Raw genomic sequence first — 20,591 nt, forward strand, 5'->3', positions numbered from 1 at the left:
TTACTGCTATTATGGGTTACAGCTGTTAACAGAAAGGGAAACTGGTCAGGAGTGATTTTAGAGTAGCAGCCATCTGCAAAAAGAACAGGAGTACTTGTGGCACCTTAGAGACTAATTAATTTATGTGAGCATAAGCTTTCATGGGCTAAAACTCAGTTCATCGGATGCATAGAATGGAACACAAAGAAAGAAGATATTTATACATACAGAGAACATGAAAAGGTGGGAGTAGCCATACCAACTGTAAGAGGCCAATCAATTGAGATGAGCTATCATCAGCAGGAGAGAGAAAAAAACCTTTGAAGTGATAATCGAGATGACCCATAGAAGCTGTGAGGATATTTTAACATGGGGAAATAGATTCAATTAGTGTAATGGTCAGGAGTGAGGTACAGTACTATCCAGCGATGTATAAGAGAAAGCTCCCAGTATTCAGTTATGAGATTATAGATGGGTAAAGGCACATATCCTAGAATCTCTGCTCGGACAAATCTCCTTTTGAAGTCCATCAGCCTTACTTTGCATTGAAGGCAATGTGACTTTGTGGTGTGCAAAGAATGTAGGATTGGGCCAAATGTATCCCAAAGTGTTAGCAGAGCAGCTACAAAAAAAAAAAATCCAGAGATTAAAGAGGAAAATGGTAAATGATTCGTTATTAGAGGGAGGAAGAACCAATGGGATTTCACAGTGTGAGGAGGTGTGTCACCTGCGGTGTCTGTCCTCAGAATCTGGGAGGCATGTTTGCAAAAGCCACAGGCTAGGCTGTTCTCTCTGAGGTGATCTCCTAGCTGTTGCACAACCCAGGTGCTCACACACCTCTCTTTGCACTTCTCATTCCCCTTGAACCAGCCTTTTCTTCATCTCCTATTTCCCCGACGGACATGTCTAGCCTGGAGGAAATTTGTGGGGGACTTCCACTACAGCCCCTGCCGGGAAACAGAGGGCGAACGAAAGGAGTACCTCACGCGCCTGTGAGAACCCCCAACCTCACCGCTCAGGAAGAAAAGGTAACACGGGGTTTGCAAGACACATCCTCCCTTCCCACCAGATTCTAGCCATTCAAAGCAGCAGGGCTAATGCCTCAAATGCTCCATAGGGCTTGGGGGCCAAAGAACAAGGCCACTAAATAAGTTTAATTGTTGCTTTAATATCACTGAGCTGTGAGCTAACGGATGACGCCATGGGGACTTGTCTGCTTTCCACCTCATTGCTTCTCCCCAAAGAAGAGTTTGAGACACGTTGGTGGGGCAGTGTGGGAGAAGCTTGCATAGCAGTTTTTGGTGCTTTCTGGGGATAAATGGGACTTTCGGCTCTGTAGCTGTCAATCCAGCACTTTTCACCAGACATTTTGAGTATCCCCCTTTAAAAAAAAAAATCCCTAGTGCAGGGGTGGGCAAACTATGGCCCGTGGGCTGGATCCAGCCTCTCAGGGCTTTGGATCTGGCCCGCGGGCTTTCCCCCACATGGCACTGAGTCCCCTGCCGCACCTTGCACCCTTGTGCACCCCAACTCCCTGCCCTGAGCCTCCTCATACACTCTGCACCCCTCTTCTGCCTCAGTCCCTGGCCCTGAGCCCCTTCCTGCACACCGTACCTCCTCCCATACCTCGCACTCCCTCCTGCACCCCAACCCCCTGCCCCAGCCCTGCACACAATTTTCCCATGCAGATGTGGTCCTCGGCCCAAAAAGTTTCCTCACCCCTGCCCTAGTGTATGTGTAGAAGGCTTAGCCCACAAAATTGATCAACGCAAAGTATGGAAGATCAACACCTGTTTACAAACCATCCACATACATTCCTTTTTGGTTTTGCATTTTAAGATGTTACAAGGGGAAATATATTTAAAAGCCTAATCAGAAACGTCATGGTGTTCTCTGCCAAGGCACAGACTTCAAGGGTTTGAGTTAATGATTTCTTCTCGGTTGTGCAATTCTCTCTTTTTTTTGGTTTGTTTGACTAAGTAACTTGCACTGTTAAATAATCATTAGGCTCAATCCTTATTAGCAATTTAATTTTTTTAACAGTAAAGAGGTTACATTAAAACAAAAGTCAATAGGAGTTTTTCATGTTCAAAGGCAACAAGTGGATTCCTTAATAGTCTGAAAGGCCATGTTTCATCAGATAATAATAGCAATAATAATATAACATTGTATGTTCCCTCTCTTCCCCGCTCCCCCATGCTAGACACACAGTGACACATTCACAGCTGGTGAAAGTAGGCACAAATTCATAGACTTCTTTGGTGTTACACTTGCTTAGGTGAGTGGTGAATTGGCACTTGAGGTCAGATTCTTTCTGTCCATTTCCACAAGCAAGGAGGAACCAAAATAGTTAAAAACTAGCTGGGGTGGAGGTGCATATCTGGGGAGATCCAGATCTCAGATCTTTCCTCAAGTCCTTGGGACTCTGTGGAAGCCCAGCTTCTAAGGATTGAGACATCAGGAGCATTTGGAACAAGAAGGGAACAACCATGAGAGATCCAATTAGGAATTAATGCTATTGTGTTGCTGAGGAATGTTCTCCTTGGCTATTACAGCACAGCCATGGGATTGAGGTGGGGGAATTAATGACTGCGTGGCTCTTGGAGGAGCCCTGCTGCCAGGAGGAAGAGAGATCAGTGGAGCTGCTTTGCAGAGGCATACGATCTCCATAGATGTTCCAAGATCTCCATGGACCTTCAGATATTCACCTTTTAGCAGGCCAACCCCCATCGCTTTATCATGGAGAGATCCTCACCCCTTTTCTCCTACAAGGCAGGTACTCTATGAATGGAAACTAGTACAGTTTCCTGCCCGCCATAACCTCACAAGGAGGAAAGTATGGATCATGGACTCCACATTATTTCCTCAGTTCAAGTATTTTCTGGGAACAAACTCAGTAGAAATTGATTTAGTCCCAATCTGGTTTCCAGCATCCTACCCTCTTCTCTCCCCTCCTTATCAATAACAGTTAATAAAAGAGCAGACTGGTTGTGAATTTTTTATTGGCTTGTTAAAGATTTAAAAGCTTCCTTTCTGATTTATTTGGCTTTTAATCCTCCACCTTTAAACTCCTAACAGGTTGAGAGTCTCAGCTGGTATTTATTTGATACCCGAAAGCCCAAATGCCTTCCATGCTTAAAAAATATAGTCTTTCTAGAAGGTGGTTTCAAAACCTTGAGACAGGATTTCAGCTTTTACCAGTGATGTGTAATACTGGGACTATCTGGAGATTTTTCTTTATATGCCACAATACATTTATTTTCTAATAAAAATAGTTAATGAGCAACAGAAAAAATGAGTCCAGCATCTCATCTGGCATGGAGTCAATGGAGCTATGGCGACTTATACTTGCTGAGGATGTTTGTATCCCTTCAGTCTAAGTTTTTCTGTATTTGCAATAATAATTCTAAGCCATTGCAATGTTTCGTTTTCTTGTGCCTCTGGTTCTGGTAATAATATAAACCCTTAAATGAGATTTAGAAAAATCCATATGCCTTGGGGCTTGCTGACGAGATATACAATTGTCCCTACCGTACACTCCTTAATCTCCTTGGATAAACCAAACCATTTCTGAGGACCTATTTTGTTTATAAGTTTCCTGAGCTCACTTGCTTCCACTTTCATGGCCTAGTGCTTGAAACAGCCATATCCTCTGTCTTTCCCTCCCCACCTCAGAAAGCTCAAGCCTTCTGTTCTCCCGCTTCCATCTGTCAAGCTAAACATTCTGCAAACAGGAAGCTTTGACTGGAGTATCTTTGCTACTATTTCTATTGTAATAGGCATGGGTCAAGGATTTCAAAAATAAGCTCCTAAAGTGGCCTCTTTTGTGAAATTGCTGCCTGAGCCCCCAGCAGCTCCTTTTGACCTCCGTGGAGAAGCGAGAGGACCTTTGACCTCAGTGCAAACTTCTGGTTGATTCGCATTTCTGGAAATCAGGCCGCTGAGTTAGAAATCTACATATGGAAGGAGAAGGCTAACTCTAGGCTTCTGCTTTGGAAAATATTAGCCATAAAGAACACAGGTGGACTTTCAGAGCCTGTGTGGAGTTTACAACACTGGCCAATCAGAAGGATCCACTTTTATTTCTACTGAGGTCATCTGTATTGGATGCTATTGAGAGAGAACGACACGTGAAATCCACAATCTCATTTTTGCAATCACTTTCAGAGAATAATCCCACTATAAATGCCTTATAAACACCAAATACAAGAATATAAATGGGAGGAAAGAAAAGTTAATCTCATTGTTAAAGAACAGAACAAGGAACCAAGAGATCAAGGTGACTTTGAGTGTCACTTCTCTGGGCTTCAGTTTCCCATCAGTAAAATGGGAACAATAATGGTGACCTCTCTCCCAAGGAGGTCATAAGGCTTCATCTTCATGTTTGAAAAGTGCTTTGAGATCCTCCAATGGAAAGTACTGATAGTGTTGTTATGAGGGTAAACTGAGGCCAGACATATAAACCACACCCAGATACTGGCTTTTAGAAGAGAGGAAAGAAAAGCCATTAAAAATATTTCTAATATTCTAATATTCTTGGTTTCCCAAGACAGTCCCATAACAAAGAGGTTGACAGTTGATCTATTGATAGCTATCTGGTTCCTGTTGAAGTTACTGCAAGGATTCACTTTTATTTAAATGACAGCAGGGGCATGCTCTGCTTAGAACACAATGAGGCTTGTGAATTCTATTGAGCAAGAAAATTGAACTGCTAGTGGAGTGCTTCAAAATGAGAGCACAATATTAGGCGTGATCCACCATGCATGTCTAAGAAGGAAACTTTGGGTCAAGTTCTTATGTTGTACTTAGGTGACCGGGTTGAAATACTCTCAACAAATAATTAATTAAGGGTTGGGTTTTCAAAAAAAAGTCTAAGTGACTTAGGAGCATAAGTCCTATTGACTTTCATATACATTGTAAGTGAGGTTAAAGCCTGATTTTCACAGGTGTTGAGCACTTGCAGCATGAGATGAAGTCAATAGGAGCCATAATTACCAAGCATCTCTGAAAAACAGGTTCTTCATCTCTTTCTCTGCTTGCAGAATAATCACAAGAAAATGTTGACTTCCAGAAATGCATTTATTATAGATGAAATTCACTCCTATTCAAAGGTCCAGGCCAAGGCTCCATATTTTGATGACTTAGTAGATTTAAGTAATATAGAGGCCAGGAACATACAAAATTAAAGATGTGCTGCTTAGTTGTGATTGGTCACATAAGCCACATGGTATTGCTTATCTTCTCTGGACACACATACAAGCGCTTTTGGTATAGATACTTTCATCTGAGAATTCACTTTGGTTTCTGCAAATACAAGCGCATGCAACTTTAGAATTCATTTGCATGAATGTTTGTATTACAAAACGCAGTCACTTGGATGCTCTTGGAAAGAGAACACAAATAGGGCATATGCTCAGCCAAAAAAATCCAGGCAGATATTCGCAAAATTGTTTTCACACCATTTCCCCAGCTCTAGTATTTACTACATGTTAAACTGTTTGAATTTATCAAACTGTATTTGTAGATTAGGTAAAAATATCTCTAGCAATCCTGTTATACTACAAATAATGCAGGATATTTATTGAATAATTCTAGCCAGGTTAGAAAGATAACTTTTTCATTCCTCCAGCACTTGATATTCAACATAGAACACAGCCATAATTCCAAATGTTGCAATATTTTCCCTTTTCCTGTTACACATTCCCGCCCCCTGCCACACACACAGAATTTTATCCCAGATAATTGTATTTTATTTTTAAGAGTGTGTGTGGCATAATTTTATCCTCTCATTTGAAATTCTCCAGAATTAAATCATTGTAGTTATCGCTGACTGCAGCTGATATGACATTCTAACAAAAACACCCAATCTTACCATATATTAATTATAGCTGGGATTTTTGTGTTCCCTAGTAACATGCTCTTGAAAAACAACTGCTTATCTAGCTGCTGGAGGGGTATCATTTGCATTTTCTACATCCAGTGAATGATTTTTTTTTCTTTTCGTACTGTCGATAAAATGGCAAATTCCAGCCTCTGTATTTTATTGGCCACATTCTCAGCTGGTGTAAATTGTCATAGCTCTGTTGACCTCAAATTGGATCTGACCCTATGTGCTCAAATGCAAGCATACCTATGCCAGGAACATTTTCTTACATAGTCATCATCTTGTCTCTTCTGGCAGCCCTTATGGATGCTAGTGCTCACTGAAGCCAGAGGGAGTTTTGTGTGTGGAAGGCTTGCATGCTCAAGTGGTGCGTTAGCTGGAGAACTTTAAGCCATAAAGACCAAACCGTGGCCCGTTGAAGTCAACTAGAGATTTGCCACTGGGCCAAGGCTTGGGTTTTGTATGAGTTTTAAGGGCTTTTGCCAAAGTGTCTTGTCTCCAGAGAATAATGACTATGCTGAGAATAATTAGGTTGAGTCCATGGGTTTTCACTGTTCTAAGCGCCATTATTCCCATACGGCACTGTTCCAGTTTGCATTCTCTATAAATTATCTGCATCCATGACTCTCTCATGCAACCACTGGAGGGTGTCGCAAGCGCAGGGTATGTGTGCTATATTCCTCCCTCTCCAAAACTAGAGTCTTCCGCATGGTGAGATGATGTGATCTCATCAGATCTTAAAGCAAACTCTATCTCCACTCCCTACAAATCACCCAAATGAAGCTATTAAGTTAAATATGAGTTGAGACTATCTTCACAGGAAAGCAGCTTGGATAGTGCTGCCATTTATAATGCAAGTGGAAAACCTTTTTCGTGACCTTTATGTGCAATTAGCCTTTTAAAGATTGTAAAATCTTTGGCCTCATTATGGTTCTAATAGACCAGAATGTGGAATACATAATGACTACATGATTTAACAAAACATTACATAAAGATAATAGCTTATGTTTATTACCTTTCATCTCAAAGGATACCAATGTGCTTTGCAAACTATGGGCAACATCTCTGCAGGCAGAGGGAATACAGTGCCTTAGCCCAGCCTGAAGAGTTTGATTCCATGTGCAAGAATCAGTTTAATATGAAGATACACCCACCACTGGAGAAGATTGTAGCAAACGCATAATAATACATAGCAACACACTCTGCAATAGCTTGGGATAGAAAGTGATGAGAATACTTATCCAACTGGAAATTAGGCAGGAAGACTCTTAGGTAAGCAGGATGTAATGTGAATTTGCCCCTGACACAGGTGTGAAAACCCTACTCTTATGGAACATGCCATGAGATCTTCAGTGCCCACCAGCGGCCAGGACCGCATTGTTGTCATTTCTGAATAGCTCCCTTGGCAGCACAGTGCCCCTTAGCACAACAATGGAGAATTGGTTCAGCACTGACTTAAAAGAAAACAATACTTACATCCACAGCCACTTCCTGCAATTGCTGTTGTTTTGGGCTAGCTGTGCTAAACAACTGTAAAATAAAATAACTCCACAAAAATATAGCTTTAAATAACCTTAGCAATTCATAGTTTGATTTTCTCACTGATGGAACAGTAATAAATACCTGACAAGTATCAGGAACAATATGTGTGATTTGCCTAAAATGCCACCCACCTGTGATTATTTAAGCGTTTAAAATTTCACATAAAATAATTTTGTATGATCTCTCTCACTCACGTACAATGTTGGATGAAATGGCTTTATTCATTCCAACAATTAATTTTCCAGTAATTTCAAAATTCTGTATGTTTTACACATTTTTATGTGATTTCCTTTACTGAAAAAGTCTTATTTTTTCGCATTTTTGTTCAAAAACTGATCCATTTTTAATTGAAATTGGTCCTGGTTTTGCCTAAATAACATGTATACATTAGCGAGGTTTTCTGTGAAAATTGGTCCATTTTCCAGTTTGTAAGGAATGTGAAGAACCTTGAATTTACATTTCATTATGAGGATTTCACAAACATCTAGTGGTTACTTTTAATGGGAGAGATCCTGCAAGAATCCACTATCAAGTGTAGGTATCCTGCTATGAGTATACTCTGAGTGAAATTGATCTTTATGTAGAGAGCTAGAACAAGAACTATGCATCACTTAAATCCCATTAAAGTCCTATTCTGAGCAAACCTTCTGCACATGGGCAAATTTTGCACATAACAAATTGAAACTGCCTCATGTCTACTGTTTTTTCACTCCCTCTGTGGGATTGTTCCTAAAAATTCCACCATCATAACTTAACCTACAGAAGCAAAGAACAAAGATCAATAAAATGTGAATATTTTCTTCTGTAAAGGGTTAGAAATGATGAGCAAACATCTTTAGAAGAACTAGGCACATGAGTATTTATGGCTAATCTTTACTTGATTTACATACCATACTTACACTAAAATTAATGGGATTTATATATGCACATTGAGAAGATAAAAAAGACCAGATATTGCACCAGACTGTGAATGGAATACTGCCCATCATGGTGTTATGGTTATTTATTGAACATCTGTGCATAGCACCATGTGCATGAAACTTTGACAAAAGTCTGAAGACATGGTTGCTGCCTTTGAGTTGAGCTGAAGCTTGTTCTACTCCATATTGTTGGGTTTGCTTAATAAATATGTTAGAGGCTCAGATTGTCTAGGCCAATCTAGGCCCTTTGTGCCACTCCAGAGGTGAAAATGGGCCATAAACTGGCTGTAGCCCCACAGTTAAGGCTTCCCCTGGCCTCAAGGAGCCCTCAACTAGTTTAGAGACAGCAGAGCTGTTTCCCTATACCACTTCCTTCCTGGCCGAGTGTAGTGGGATGCCGGGAACAGGAAAAGAGTGGCCAGAACCCTACTGCCTGGTTATCTTCAGATGGCTCCTTTGCTGTCCTCCCCTCCCTCTATTGCTGTGGTTGGTGGAGACTGGGCGTAGCAGAGAATCTGAGCCAGAGTATTTTTCTGCTTGTGCAAGGATTAGGATAAAGAAACATCATCGGAAATGCTCAGCTTTCGTACTTCTTGGGCTGTTATTCTTTTAAGGGCAGTAACCTTGAATACTCTTACAATCTGGGCAGGTTTCCCATCATATCTCATAAAGCTCATGTTGTTATGATAACCACCCACCTCGTCACCTTCATTTCACCCGTGCCCTTTTTTTGACAGCTGGCTTTGCAAAATGCCTTGCGTTATTTCCCACCCGAAGTCCATAAAGAGCTGGCGCTGGAATTTGCGGAAGAGCTCAAGCTGTATGGCCACATATACATGTACAGATTCTGCCCAGAAATTGAGATGAGGTAAGGTTGGGAGGGGAATTTTCAGAATTGCAGTCAGTCACCACTGACACGCTTGTTGTACTCTGGATATGAAATTCACTTGTGTGCACAGGGCTAACCCAAAGCCTATGTCCCAGTGAGGCCTCACTTAAGCCCATCTAGAAACAGTGTCAAGACATATTAATGAAATGAATCAATCAAACTATTAAATATTGTGTCTTGTATGTAATTATAAAACAGTAGCTTTGTTTATAGTAAGCCTCAGTCGTAGTTTTGGAATGCTGCCCCAAAAGCTGCATAACAGAGATTCTTCATACTCCGGGCCAGAGGCGGCTCCAGGCACCAGTGGAGGAAGCATGTGTCTGGGGTGGCACATGCTAAGAGGCGGCATACTGTCCGTTCTTGGGGCGGCACAGTCCAGGCAGCTGTTGTTTGTTTTTTTTTGTTTTTTTTGCCTCGGCAGTTCAGATGGCACAGTCCAAGAGGCTTTTTTTTTTTTCGCTTGGAGCTGCAAAAATGGTAGAGCCGGCCCTGCTCCGGGCTCTATATTGCTCTCTAGCCACGTTAAATTCCCCTTGGCATTAGTGAGCATTCCACTGTCTAACAAGGGAAATATTGGGCACCCTTGTCGGTGGCCACTAGCTAGGCCCTCCCCTCTATCGCTCATTATACTGTGTTCCTTATTTAAAAGCTGGTCTACTCTGGAGACATTTACTTCAGGCTCTTACAGCATCAGCTCGAGCTCCTGGAATGCTTGTAAAACGCTTGGGGTGAAATTCATCCCTGTGCAGAGAGACTGCACAAGGTCTATGCACCACTGAAGTCTGACAGAGGCCCCATTCAGAGGTGGCTGCAGTGTTTCACAAGCATCCAAAGTACAGTCTCAGCTATATGAGCTCTGAGTAAGTCTTATAGGCACTGCGGCTTGTGCTGAAGCTGAATTCTGTTGGCTGGCAAAACTCCTCCGTTATTATTTATAGACTGTAGATTTCAATCCATAGACTGTTGGAATGCTGAAGCCAATAATTGGAGAATCAGTGGGAGAAGTCAAATGCCCTGAGTGGCTTTAGAGCTGCCTGTTTGAGAGACTGTCTCTCTCTTCATGCCACATAGGGGAGGCTTCAGAGCTGGATCCCCCTTGATTTAAAAGAGAGGTAGAGCATTCTCCATGAGGGGCCCTCAGCTTTGGAACCTGCTGCCTGATCCTGATCTGAAATATACTAGGCCTGTTGACATTTGGAGAGTGCTGTAAGAGGCAATAAATTTATTCAAGCTTTTGGAGAGGGGCAAAGGTTTGTGGAGCAGAGCAGTTTTGTTGAGGGCCTGCTGGAGTGTTAGCTGTTGTTTCTAATCTGAGTAATTGTTCTAATTTGTGTCAAACAAGGGCATGTTTAATATCTTAACAGAAATCTAAATAAATAAAACAAGTAACTATAAAGCACTCAGATTTGTGCAAACAGCTGTGTCTCCATGCTCTCAGCATGAGACTGAGGCGAAATCCTGCAGACCTAAACTAAGACAAACTGCATGCTAAAGACATTGGGAGTTTTGTCTGAATAGGACTTTAGGATTGGCCTCTAGGTAGCACAAAGCACTGAACACTAAAAAGTTGGGGACGAACTTGTCCTGACTGGGATTGGATTAGATGGCCCATCAGATCATTTCCATCTCTAACGTCAGTAATTCTTTGATTGCATTAGATACTATTTATCACTTGTTTATTTTTCATTTTCCATTTTTATAACAGTTTATTTGAATCTCAGAAATAGAAAGTCTTTTCTTTTCCCCCTGGCACACTTTGTTTTCGTTTTGTTTATTTGTGTTCCCTATGGAATGTGGGACAGCGTGTTTCTGCTTCATTAATATCCTTGTTCCCACAGCAACATTCTTTGTGTTAGCAGATATCTAAGAATAGGGATTGTATGGTTACTTATGGAACCAGTCCCCTGCACTGAAGCAGGACTAAATATTATCTAGACCATCCCTGACAGGTAGTTGTGTAAACTGGTCTTTAAAACCTCTAATAACAGATTCCACAACCTCCCTAAGTAATTTGTTCCAGTGCTTAACTACCATGACAGTTAGGAAGTTTTTCCTAATGTCTAACCTAAATCTCCCTTGCTGCAATTTAAGCCCATTGCTTCTTGTCCTGTCCTCAGTGGATAAGGAGAACAATATATCACTCTCCTATTTATAACAACCATTTACGTACTTCATGTCCCCCCTCAGTCTTCTCTTCTCCAGACTAAATAAACCTTTTTTTTTCCAATTCTTCCTTGTAGGTCACATTTTCTAGACCTTTAATCATTTTTGTTGCTCTCTTCTGGACTTTCTCCAATTTGTTCACATCTTTCCTGAAGTGTGGTGCCCAGAACTGGACACAGCACTCTAGATGAGGCCTTATTAGTGCTGAGCAGAGTGGAAGAATTATTTCTTGTGTCTTACTTACAACACTCCTGCTAATACATCCCAGAATGATGTTCGCTTTTTCTGAAAACAATGTTACACTGTTGACTCATATTTAGTTTGTGATCCACTATAACCCTGGATCCTTTTCTGCAGGACTCCTTCCTAGGCAGTCACTTTCCATTTGGTATTTATGCAGTTGATGGTTCCTTCCTGTGTGGAGTACTTTGCATTTGTCCTTATTGAATTTCATCCTATTTACTTCAAACCATTTCTCCAATTTGTCCAGATCATTTTGAATTCTATTCCTGTCCTCCAAAGTACTTACAATCCCTCCCAGCTTGGTATTGTTGCAGGCTTTTTAAGTGTACTCTCTATGCCATTGTCCAAAACATCATTGAAGATATTGAATAGAACCAGACCCAGGACAGATCCCTAAGGGACCCCACTTGATATGCCCTTTCAGCTTGACTGTGAACCATTGGTAACTACTCTCTGAGTATGGTTTTCCAACCAGTTGTGCAACCACTTTATAGTAGGTTCATCTAGGCTATATTTCCTTACAGTATCAAAAATGGTACTAAAGACAAGATATATCACATCTACTGCTTCCCCCCTTATCCACAATGCTTGTTACCCTGTCAAAGAAGCATATTAGATTGGTTTAATATGATTTGTTCCTGACAAATCTATGTTGAGTGTTACTTATCACCTCATTATCCTCTAGGTGCTTACAAATTGATTGTTTGATTATTTGCTGTATTCTCTTTCTGGGCACTGAAGTTAAGATGCCTGGTCTATAAAGCCCTGGTTTGTCTATATTCCTATTTTTATAGGTAGGTACTATATTTGCCCTTTTCCAGTCCTCTGGGATCTCTCCCATCCTCCATGAGTTCTCAGAGATAATGGTAAATGGCTCAGAGATCTCTTCTGCCAGTTCCTTAAATATTCTACCATGTATTTTGTCAGACATCCAACTTGTTTAAGTAATACTTAACTTCTTCTTTCCCTATTTTAGACACAGATCCTATCCCATTTACATTGCTAATCTTTTTGGTGAAAACTGAAACAAAGAAGGCATTTAACACTTTGGCCATTGCTGCGTTTTCTGTTAATGTCTTTCCCTCCTCATTGAGTAATGGGACTACCTTGTCCTTGGTCTTCCTCTTGCTTCTAATGTCTTGGTCAAATGTTTTCTAGTTACACTTCATGTCCCTAACTAGTTTAATCTCATTTTGACCCTTGGCCTTTCTATTTTTTCTCCCTACGTGCTTGTATTGTTCTTATATTCACTCTTCAGTATTGACCTAGTTTCTACTTTTTGTATGACTCTTTGAGTTTCAGATCGTTGAAGATCTCCTGGTTAAGTCAGCATGGTCTCTTACTATACTTCCTATCTTTCCTACGTATTGGAATAGTTTGCTCTTGTCCCCTTAATAATGTCTCTTTAAAAAACTGCTAAATCTCCTGAACTCCTTTTTCCTTTAGACTTGCTTCCCATGGGATCTTACCTACCAATTCTCCAAGCTTGCTAAAGTCTGCCTTTCTAAAGTCCATTGTCTTTATTCTGCTGTTTTCCCTCCTACCATTCCTTAGAACAGGAGCAGGCAAACTTTTTGGGCTGATGGCCACATCCGGGTGGGGAAATTGTATGTAGGGCCAGGGCAGGGGTATGGGGTGTGGAAGGGAGTGCGGGGTATGGGAGGGGGTGTAGTGTGCAGGAAGGGGCTCAGGGCAAGGGATTGGGGCAGAGGAGGGGTGTAGAGTGTATGAGGGGCTCAGGGAAGGGGGTTGGGGTGCAGGAGGGGTGCAGAGTGCAGGAGGGGGCTCAGGGCAAGGAGTTGGTATGCACAGGGGTGCAGGGTGTGACAAGGGGCTCAGGGCAGGGGGTTGGGGTGGCAGTGGCATGCATCGGGGCCAGGGCAGACTCCCTGCAAGCCTGCCTTGTCCCAAGCCCTGCACCACTTCAGGAAGTGCTGCGGCCCTGGCCGTGCTTTCAGGTACCTCCCCCGAAGTTCCCGTTGGCTGCGGTTCCCTGTTCCAGGCCAATGGGAGCTGTGGGGGGGGGGGCGGTGCCTCAAGGCAAGGGCAACGAACAGAGCCCTCTGCCCCCCCCCCACACACACACCTGAGAGCGGCGCAGGGCCCGCAGCGCAATGGGAGGCAAGCCTGCGGGCCAAATCCAAAGCCCTGAGGGGCCGGATCCGGCCCCCGGGGCCATAGTTTGCCCACCCTTGCCTTAGAATCACAAACTTTATCATTTCATGATCACTTTCAACCAAGCTGCCTTCCACCTAACCTGTTCCTTGCTATTTGTCAGAATCCAATCTCAAACAGCTTCTCCCCTAGTCACTTTCTCCACCTTCTGCAGTGAAAAGTTGTCTCCAATGCATTCCACGAACTTGTTAAATAATCTGTGCCCTGCTGAATTACTTCCCCAACAGATGTCTGGGTAATTAACCACATCTATGATATCACATCTATCTGAACCTCAGTGCAAAGTGTATTCAACTTTGATATATGTATCCAGTAATCTTATGTTGTAATAAGTTATTTTAAACTCACCCAGTATTTGCTATGTTACTCCCACAAACAAATGAAACCCCATGCATTTTTTAAAAATGACTTTCCTTCTAGTTCAGTTGTGACTACAAGACATTTTCCTCTTTATCCTACAGAATACAGGTAAATGAAAGGAAATACACACAAGGGGTGAGAATAGCTGCTAAATCTATACAATACACCTTTTCAATCTTGGGTCAGAAGTTGGTCAGCCAGTGTCTGATGAATATAACTGGCAGGTTTCATCCAAACCTTTCCAGATTAAACGTTTTTCTGTATGAAGTGAAAGTCCAGCCATCAAGGGTCTTTGTGCAAATAGAAGAAAGACAGTTTAGGCATGTAAAACATGTCACATTATCTTTCCTGCCAGAATGACCTTCCAGTGGCTTTAACAATTTTTCTGCCTGTGGAATAGGAGGAAGCAAAATAGCGAAACCTTTTTATAATGGTTACACTTTCTAATATTATCAGTATTATTTGATTTGGGTTAACCGCTAGAGGCCCCAGACCCATTGTGCTGTGCTCTGTACAAGCATATAAGAAAAAACAGACCTTTCCCTGGATAGCTTACGCTGCAAAGATAAGATTAGATGTCTTAGAACAAATTGGTGGGGAAGAGAGCATAGAGTAGCAATTAGACAATTACGGTAATTAGCCTTGAAGAGTGATCTTGCTCTGAAAAGTGGCTCTGTAGAAATACCAGTGTGGGATTCTATGTACATTATGCCTCAGTGATTTCTGGATCAAAAGAAAATGTGGGTGGTTTTTTTTTTTCATAACTGCCAGCCTTGCAAACTCAACCTAGGAACGGAGGAGCAAGCTGGATTCTTTTCTTCTCAAGCATGAGCAAAAATAATAGAGGTGGCGCAGGCCAAACTGTGCCTTCAGTGAAACCTGTAAAGCCCCATTGTCTTGTGCAGAGTTGCACAGATATAACTGTAATTGGTAGAGTGGTGGGGCACCAGAAATATCCAGCTGTCTTGGTGTTGGTTCTGCAGGGCTATCAGGAGTAATAAGAACTTGCTTATGTCAGTAAAGTTAGATCCCATTTGTGATTAATTGAGTTAACAATGAATGGTAGAAAAGTGCTGAATAAAACTATTTGCAAATATTCTTGGATTAGCTCTGATCAATCTGAAATATGTTAACTCAATTTACAGAAGTCTTTTCAGGCTTGGGCTGTGTTTTGTTTTATTTTTTCTTTCCTTATTAATCAATATCTGCAACTCCGGGAAGTTTGGTGGCAGTTAAATATTTCATTGGGTTTTTTGCCTTCTCTTTCCATGTGCTTAAGAAAAATCCTCCCTAATGTCTGTGTGTGTTTTGTTTCAGAGCTTACCCCATAGAGGAATATCCTTGCAAAATCAAATCAGCTGCTGCAATAATGCACATGATCATGAATAATCTGGATCCCTCAGTGGCCCAGGTAATTACCATGGAAATAAAGGGATGGAAATTATTCACAGAACAGGAGTAAATCTACAAGTAATTCCTCCATATATGCTCACATATAAATGGAGTATTTTAGGACCTGGGAAAGGTTTATGCACCACTTATTCCCATTTAAACCTTCAATATAGGATTAAATGGGATTGAAGTAGGGCTGCATAGGTCTTGTGCTGGTCCTCCACACAAGGGTGAATTTCCTCCGTAACATCTGTAGAGCTGGCTTCTATGTGGGTTAGTTAAATAGGCCATTTTCAGTATCTGCAGGAGAGTGTATGTACAGTGTGGCATGCCAAAATTGACCTTTTTTATTAATTAGGCTCTGGTGTTCTGGGAGTCTGGAGTACTGGCGTCTGGAGACTCTGGATGTTCAGTTTGGCTGGGGGGAGGGGGAGGGATTTTGGTTGTTCAATTTAATAGGCCTTTATATATGTCAGTAAATATGGTAAAAGTATTGTCTCCTTCATCAAAGAAGCCCACAGTGGAGGCCAGTGAGTCAAGAAAGCACAGCAGGATGACCTCATGGAGGCTATAGCTCCCCTCTTGTGGGGGGCTGGGGGGCTGTGGAACTTGAAGGATGATGCCTCCTTACCCCATGGATACTGGGGATCTGCAGGCAAGAGACACCCCTCCCTCGCCATTCCAATCAATGTGGGCAGGTGCCGTGCACATAGATGGCACCATTTGGGTGGCAGGGCGGGCTCTCGTTCCACCTAGCAGTACGGTTCCTCCAGCAGCCATACTGCTATTGGATGGGAACCCTTGCCATTGCCACGCCCACTTCCACGTAAAGCAATAATGTTTTTGCTTTCACTTGTCTTCCTTTCCTTGTTTGTTTCGCTTCATTGCTACACACACTTGTTGTGCCTTGTCTATTTAGACTGGAAGCTCCTTGAGGAAGGGACCATCCCTCACTATATATTTACAGAGCAACTAGCACAGCGAGGCCAAACTCCGGGCACAACAAATTAATCAGGGCCCAATCTCGCTACCATTGAAGTCATTGACTTTAATGCGAGTAGGGTTAAGCACTCAATACGTTAAGTCCTCAATATATATCCAAAAGTAGACGTTAACCCTTTCTGCATCTTTGAAAATGCAGCATGCATCTCAGAAGCAAGATCGCTCATACTGTCTTTAAGGGAGCTTTTCCCTGCCTAGTTAAAAGAACAGCAACCAATGATTAACTTTTGTAATTTGACATGTGGGTCCCCACAATTTGGCAATAATTAATAACCCTTATTCTAAGGGGGAGATTACAATCCACCGATTTTGCTTAAATTGTCACTTTACTATGATACTTTCTGATTTCAAAAGTCTAGAGAATGTTGATGCAAAAAATATAACACTGCATTGAATTCAATATTAAATTAATCTTTGGGATTGTTAGAGGGATCCCTCTGAAATATTGCAGGGAAGCACTAGTTTTAATATAATGAAAATGTGCCTCTTTTAGTTTCCCCAGGAGCTTGTAACTTACGGAGGAAATGGACAAGTCTTCAGCAACTGGGCTCAGGTATGACATTGATACATTTGCAACTAGAGGTCTTGTGAAAAAGTAGATCAGATTCATATTTCACCCATCGGAACTCCATTCTGCTTAAGCAGAGTTTGTGACGAATTCTTGGCAGTCATTGTAATATTCCAAAACATCCTGTCTGGGTAGATGAATGCTGAGTTGTGAACTGTAAAGAAGTGCAGAGCTTTATTTAGTGAGGAGAGCATATGCTGCCAAATAGGAATGTTGTGACGATAATTGTGTATTTTAAGATAATTTCTTTTCTTTCTATTGTACATTTGCATGCACCTCTGGTTTGTTCACATAATTTTAGAGGGAAACTGCATCCTAATATGTGATAGGGTATATTTGTTTGTTTCTACTAATTGTACACTAGTTCGCACAACATGCAACTTAGTAATGATGACCTAAAAAGCACAATCTTGAGTGTGTTTCCAACAATGTCAAAGAACAGCTCAAGACATGTCACAAGTACTAGTCGACCATTTGTTTGTCCAGTTTAGCTTCAGTTTTGGTAACACTGCATTATATCTCCTTTGATAAAGAGGTGTGGTCAAGGCTTGAGTCTAAATTCTGGGACTGGAATGTTTAATGGATCTTCCGGTCCAAATCTTAGACCTGGGGTCAAGGCCGGGTTTGCAGAACACACCCACATTGCCCTATAGCTCAATAATCCCGAGACATAATGTCAATTCCCCACTAATGTACAGACACCCTGCTCAGGCCATTGTCTGTGTGAGTTTGCTTTCCCAACAAGATGAGAAGATTTCAGAAGTGTCAGGTATTGTTCTACTCATAGAACAAGCCTCTCCATACTATATGTTGTCCCCGTTCTTCCCAGTAATGGCACGCAGTGCAGTGTAGTTGTCTAACACAAACACTTTGCGAACACTGAAATTTGCACATGAAAAAATATTTCAAGGAAATCACTGACATCAATAGCATGGGTACTCGGTTACGTCTTACACAAAGGCAGTTTAGTCATTCAGAACCAGATTGGGTCCAGTTACTCAACAGGGGTGAAGTGGAAGAACATTTAATGAGCAACTCTCATGCCTCTCAGCAGGGCACAAATGCAGTTGCTGTGAGCACAGAAACTGCTCCTTCCATGAATCCTCTGAGGCACAAGACACTCCAAAGAGGGCAGAGAAGTGAAAGGAGGAGATGGGGGTATCGGCCTTCCTTGCTGCTGGTAGAGCTGGACAGGTGTGCAGGCAGGAATATGTTGCATCCCCTGGAAGGGATGTAGCATCAGGCATGCGTCTCCACCCACAGAGTGGAAGATCTAGGAGGAATTCTGGCTCTGGATTTGTCCCGAAGTTCACCTGAGGATGTTGCACTTTATTCTAAGGCTTCCTGTACCTCTCACAAACAAAAATACCCTTGAGACAGAAATGCATTGGGTCAGATATATCCCTCCTGAAGCTTCTCTCATTTTGGTCCCTTTTTTTTGTTTTTCACAAAATACATTAACTTACAGGTAAGGGAATATGAATGGTCTTGTGGTTATGGCACAGGTCAGGGAGATGAGAAACCTGGGTTTTATTCCCAGTTCTGTAACAAACTCCATGTGTGACCTTGGGCAAGTCACTTGTGCCTCGATTTCAGAATCAATAAAATGTGGATTGTAGTCCTTAGCCCCACCAAAGGGGTTTTTTGAGGTTAAATTCATTATAAATTACTTGTGAGACCCTGTTCTCATTTTAGTGTGAACAGCACCTCCAGTTAAATTAGATGCATGCATGTGTTGTCAGAGGCTGGTGTGCCTCAGGGCAGATGTGAGACTGCAAGATGAAATGCAAGCAACACAAAATTTGGTTACATTCTGTTCTTTCTCTAGTTCCAGCAGTCCTGTCCAAATTAGATAGAGCTGTGAACTGCAGGAGTTTCACTGCAGAGCAAACAATGCTTTTTTGTTCCTGGTTACTTAGAGTAGCAATCAGATGAATGGTTGGGTTGTAATGGGGACACTTTGTTCTCTGTGTTCATGTCATGAAATCAGAGTGCTTTTTTTTTTTGTTGCTTTTTTTAGGCATTGCAAAATTTATCCTGAAAATGCTGGTATCATCCGCACAGCCCCTTTCTTTCTTCCAAGTAGATTACTAAAGAAAAATCCATTTCTGGTACCAAATTTCCCTTACTTTAGCTCCACTAGCCTCAACAGTTAAAATTGTGACCTGGGCTATTCTTTTCAGCTGAGAAGGCCAGCATGGTCTTGCTTTAGAGAGTCATTGCTTGCTAATCAGTCAGAAGGATGGTGATTGTACATGAAATATAACAAGATGTGATTGTTTTGTGCATTTTCAGTCCATAACCACATCTTGAAAATTCACTGGAAATAATATGAACTTTCTGTTGGAAAATAATGGATTTGAGTTAACTCTGCAGCCAGTTTATAGACTAAGGGACAAATTCTGCTCTCTAGTGTAATTCCAGAGTAATTTTGCAGATGATGTTGGGAATATTGTTTTACTTCTGAATGTATCAAGGACTGTATTTTCTTTTACCAACATGATGAAAAGAGGTGCTTTTTGTTTAGGATGAAAACTTCTGTCATCTTCTAGTGCCAGTTGTAATCCATATTTATTTCAAAGGTGAGAAGCCATAGGAGACCTCGAAATCTTGAGATCAATGACATTTGTGTGTGTTTTAATAGCTGTTATTTTAAAGAGAAATTTTTAGCATTTGGCCTTGGGAAGATTTTCAGAAAAGTGCCAGAACCAAATGGCTCACTTCAGGTTAAAATTGGGACAATTCCAAAAATGATGCATTAAGTGCTAGCAAGTCATTTCTGAGTTTTGTACTGGAGAAAAATACAATTTTTTTTTTGCTATTCTTTCTGGAGCTCATTCAGAATGTTCTCACTAGTCATTTATGTGTTTGGTGTTTAGCATTGTCCTTCTAATAGACTTTATTAAAAGCAAGAATTAGCAAAAGCTCTGGTTGATTTTTTATATATAAATACACTATGTTATCCATACAGATGTTCTTATACTAGAAACTTAAGAGCTCTATGAGGACAGATCATTGCAAGATGGGAACAGATTCACTAGTTTTCCTTTGCTTTAATTTTCAGTTCTGGTTGGTGATGCACTATTTGTCTGAGATGACCGAAGAGCAAACTTTAGTGATGTACAGTGGTCATCCTTTGGGCCTCTTTCCCAGCCCTCGGTATGCACCTCGACTAATCATCACCAATGGCATGGTGGGTATTATCCTCTCATTCTGTTCTCCTCATTTTAGGCTGTTTTTAAAATTTATTCCTTATTAGATTATCATTACATGAATAAAAGAAAACACATAAGACCAAATTCTGCCCTCATTTATTCCAGTGCAACCCTCTCTAGGTCAGTGAGGTTGCACTGGTATAATTAAGGGCAGAATTCTGCCCTCATCAGATGGCCATGTTTTTCTATCAGAGTCAGCCTAGGGCAGATTTGAATGAGTGACCTAGAGGTGAAAGTTTCTGTGCTCCATTGTCAGTTT

General features: G+C 41.5%; 1 protein-coding gene across 3 annotated transcripts in view; it reads left to right on the top strand.

Moving 5' to 3' along the window:
• The first annotated feature begins 761 nt into the window (after positions 1–761).
• UROC1 (urocanate hydratase 1) overlaps positions 762–20,591 on the top strand; it is a 67,429-nt gene continuing 47,599 nt past the window's right edge. For all 3 annotated transcript variants that reach the window (XR_007775240.1, XM_050960558.1, XM_050960560.1), the window contains exons 1-5: positions 762–1,007; positions 9,063–9,193; positions 15,473–15,566; positions 17,043–17,102; positions 20,182–20,310. Coding sequence is in view for 2 of the 3 variants with exons in the window: in XM_050960558.1 (XP_050816515.1) it covers positions 882–1,007; positions 9,063–9,193; positions 15,473–15,566; positions 17,043–17,102; positions 20,182–20,310 (540 nt within the window). In the remaining variant the exon portion in view is untranslated. The remainder of the gene's footprint in view (positions 1,008–9,062; positions 9,194–15,472; positions 15,567–17,042; positions 17,103–20,181; positions 20,311–20,591) is intronic.

Source organism: Gopherus flavomarginatus, chromosome 6 (assembly GCF_025201925.1).
Source record: "Gopherus flavomarginatus isolate rGopFla2 chromosome 6, rGopFla2.mat.asm, whole genome shotgun sequence".
NCBI classification, from domain to species: domain Eukaryota; kingdom Metazoa; phylum Chordata; order Testudines; family Testudinidae; genus Gopherus; species Gopherus flavomarginatus.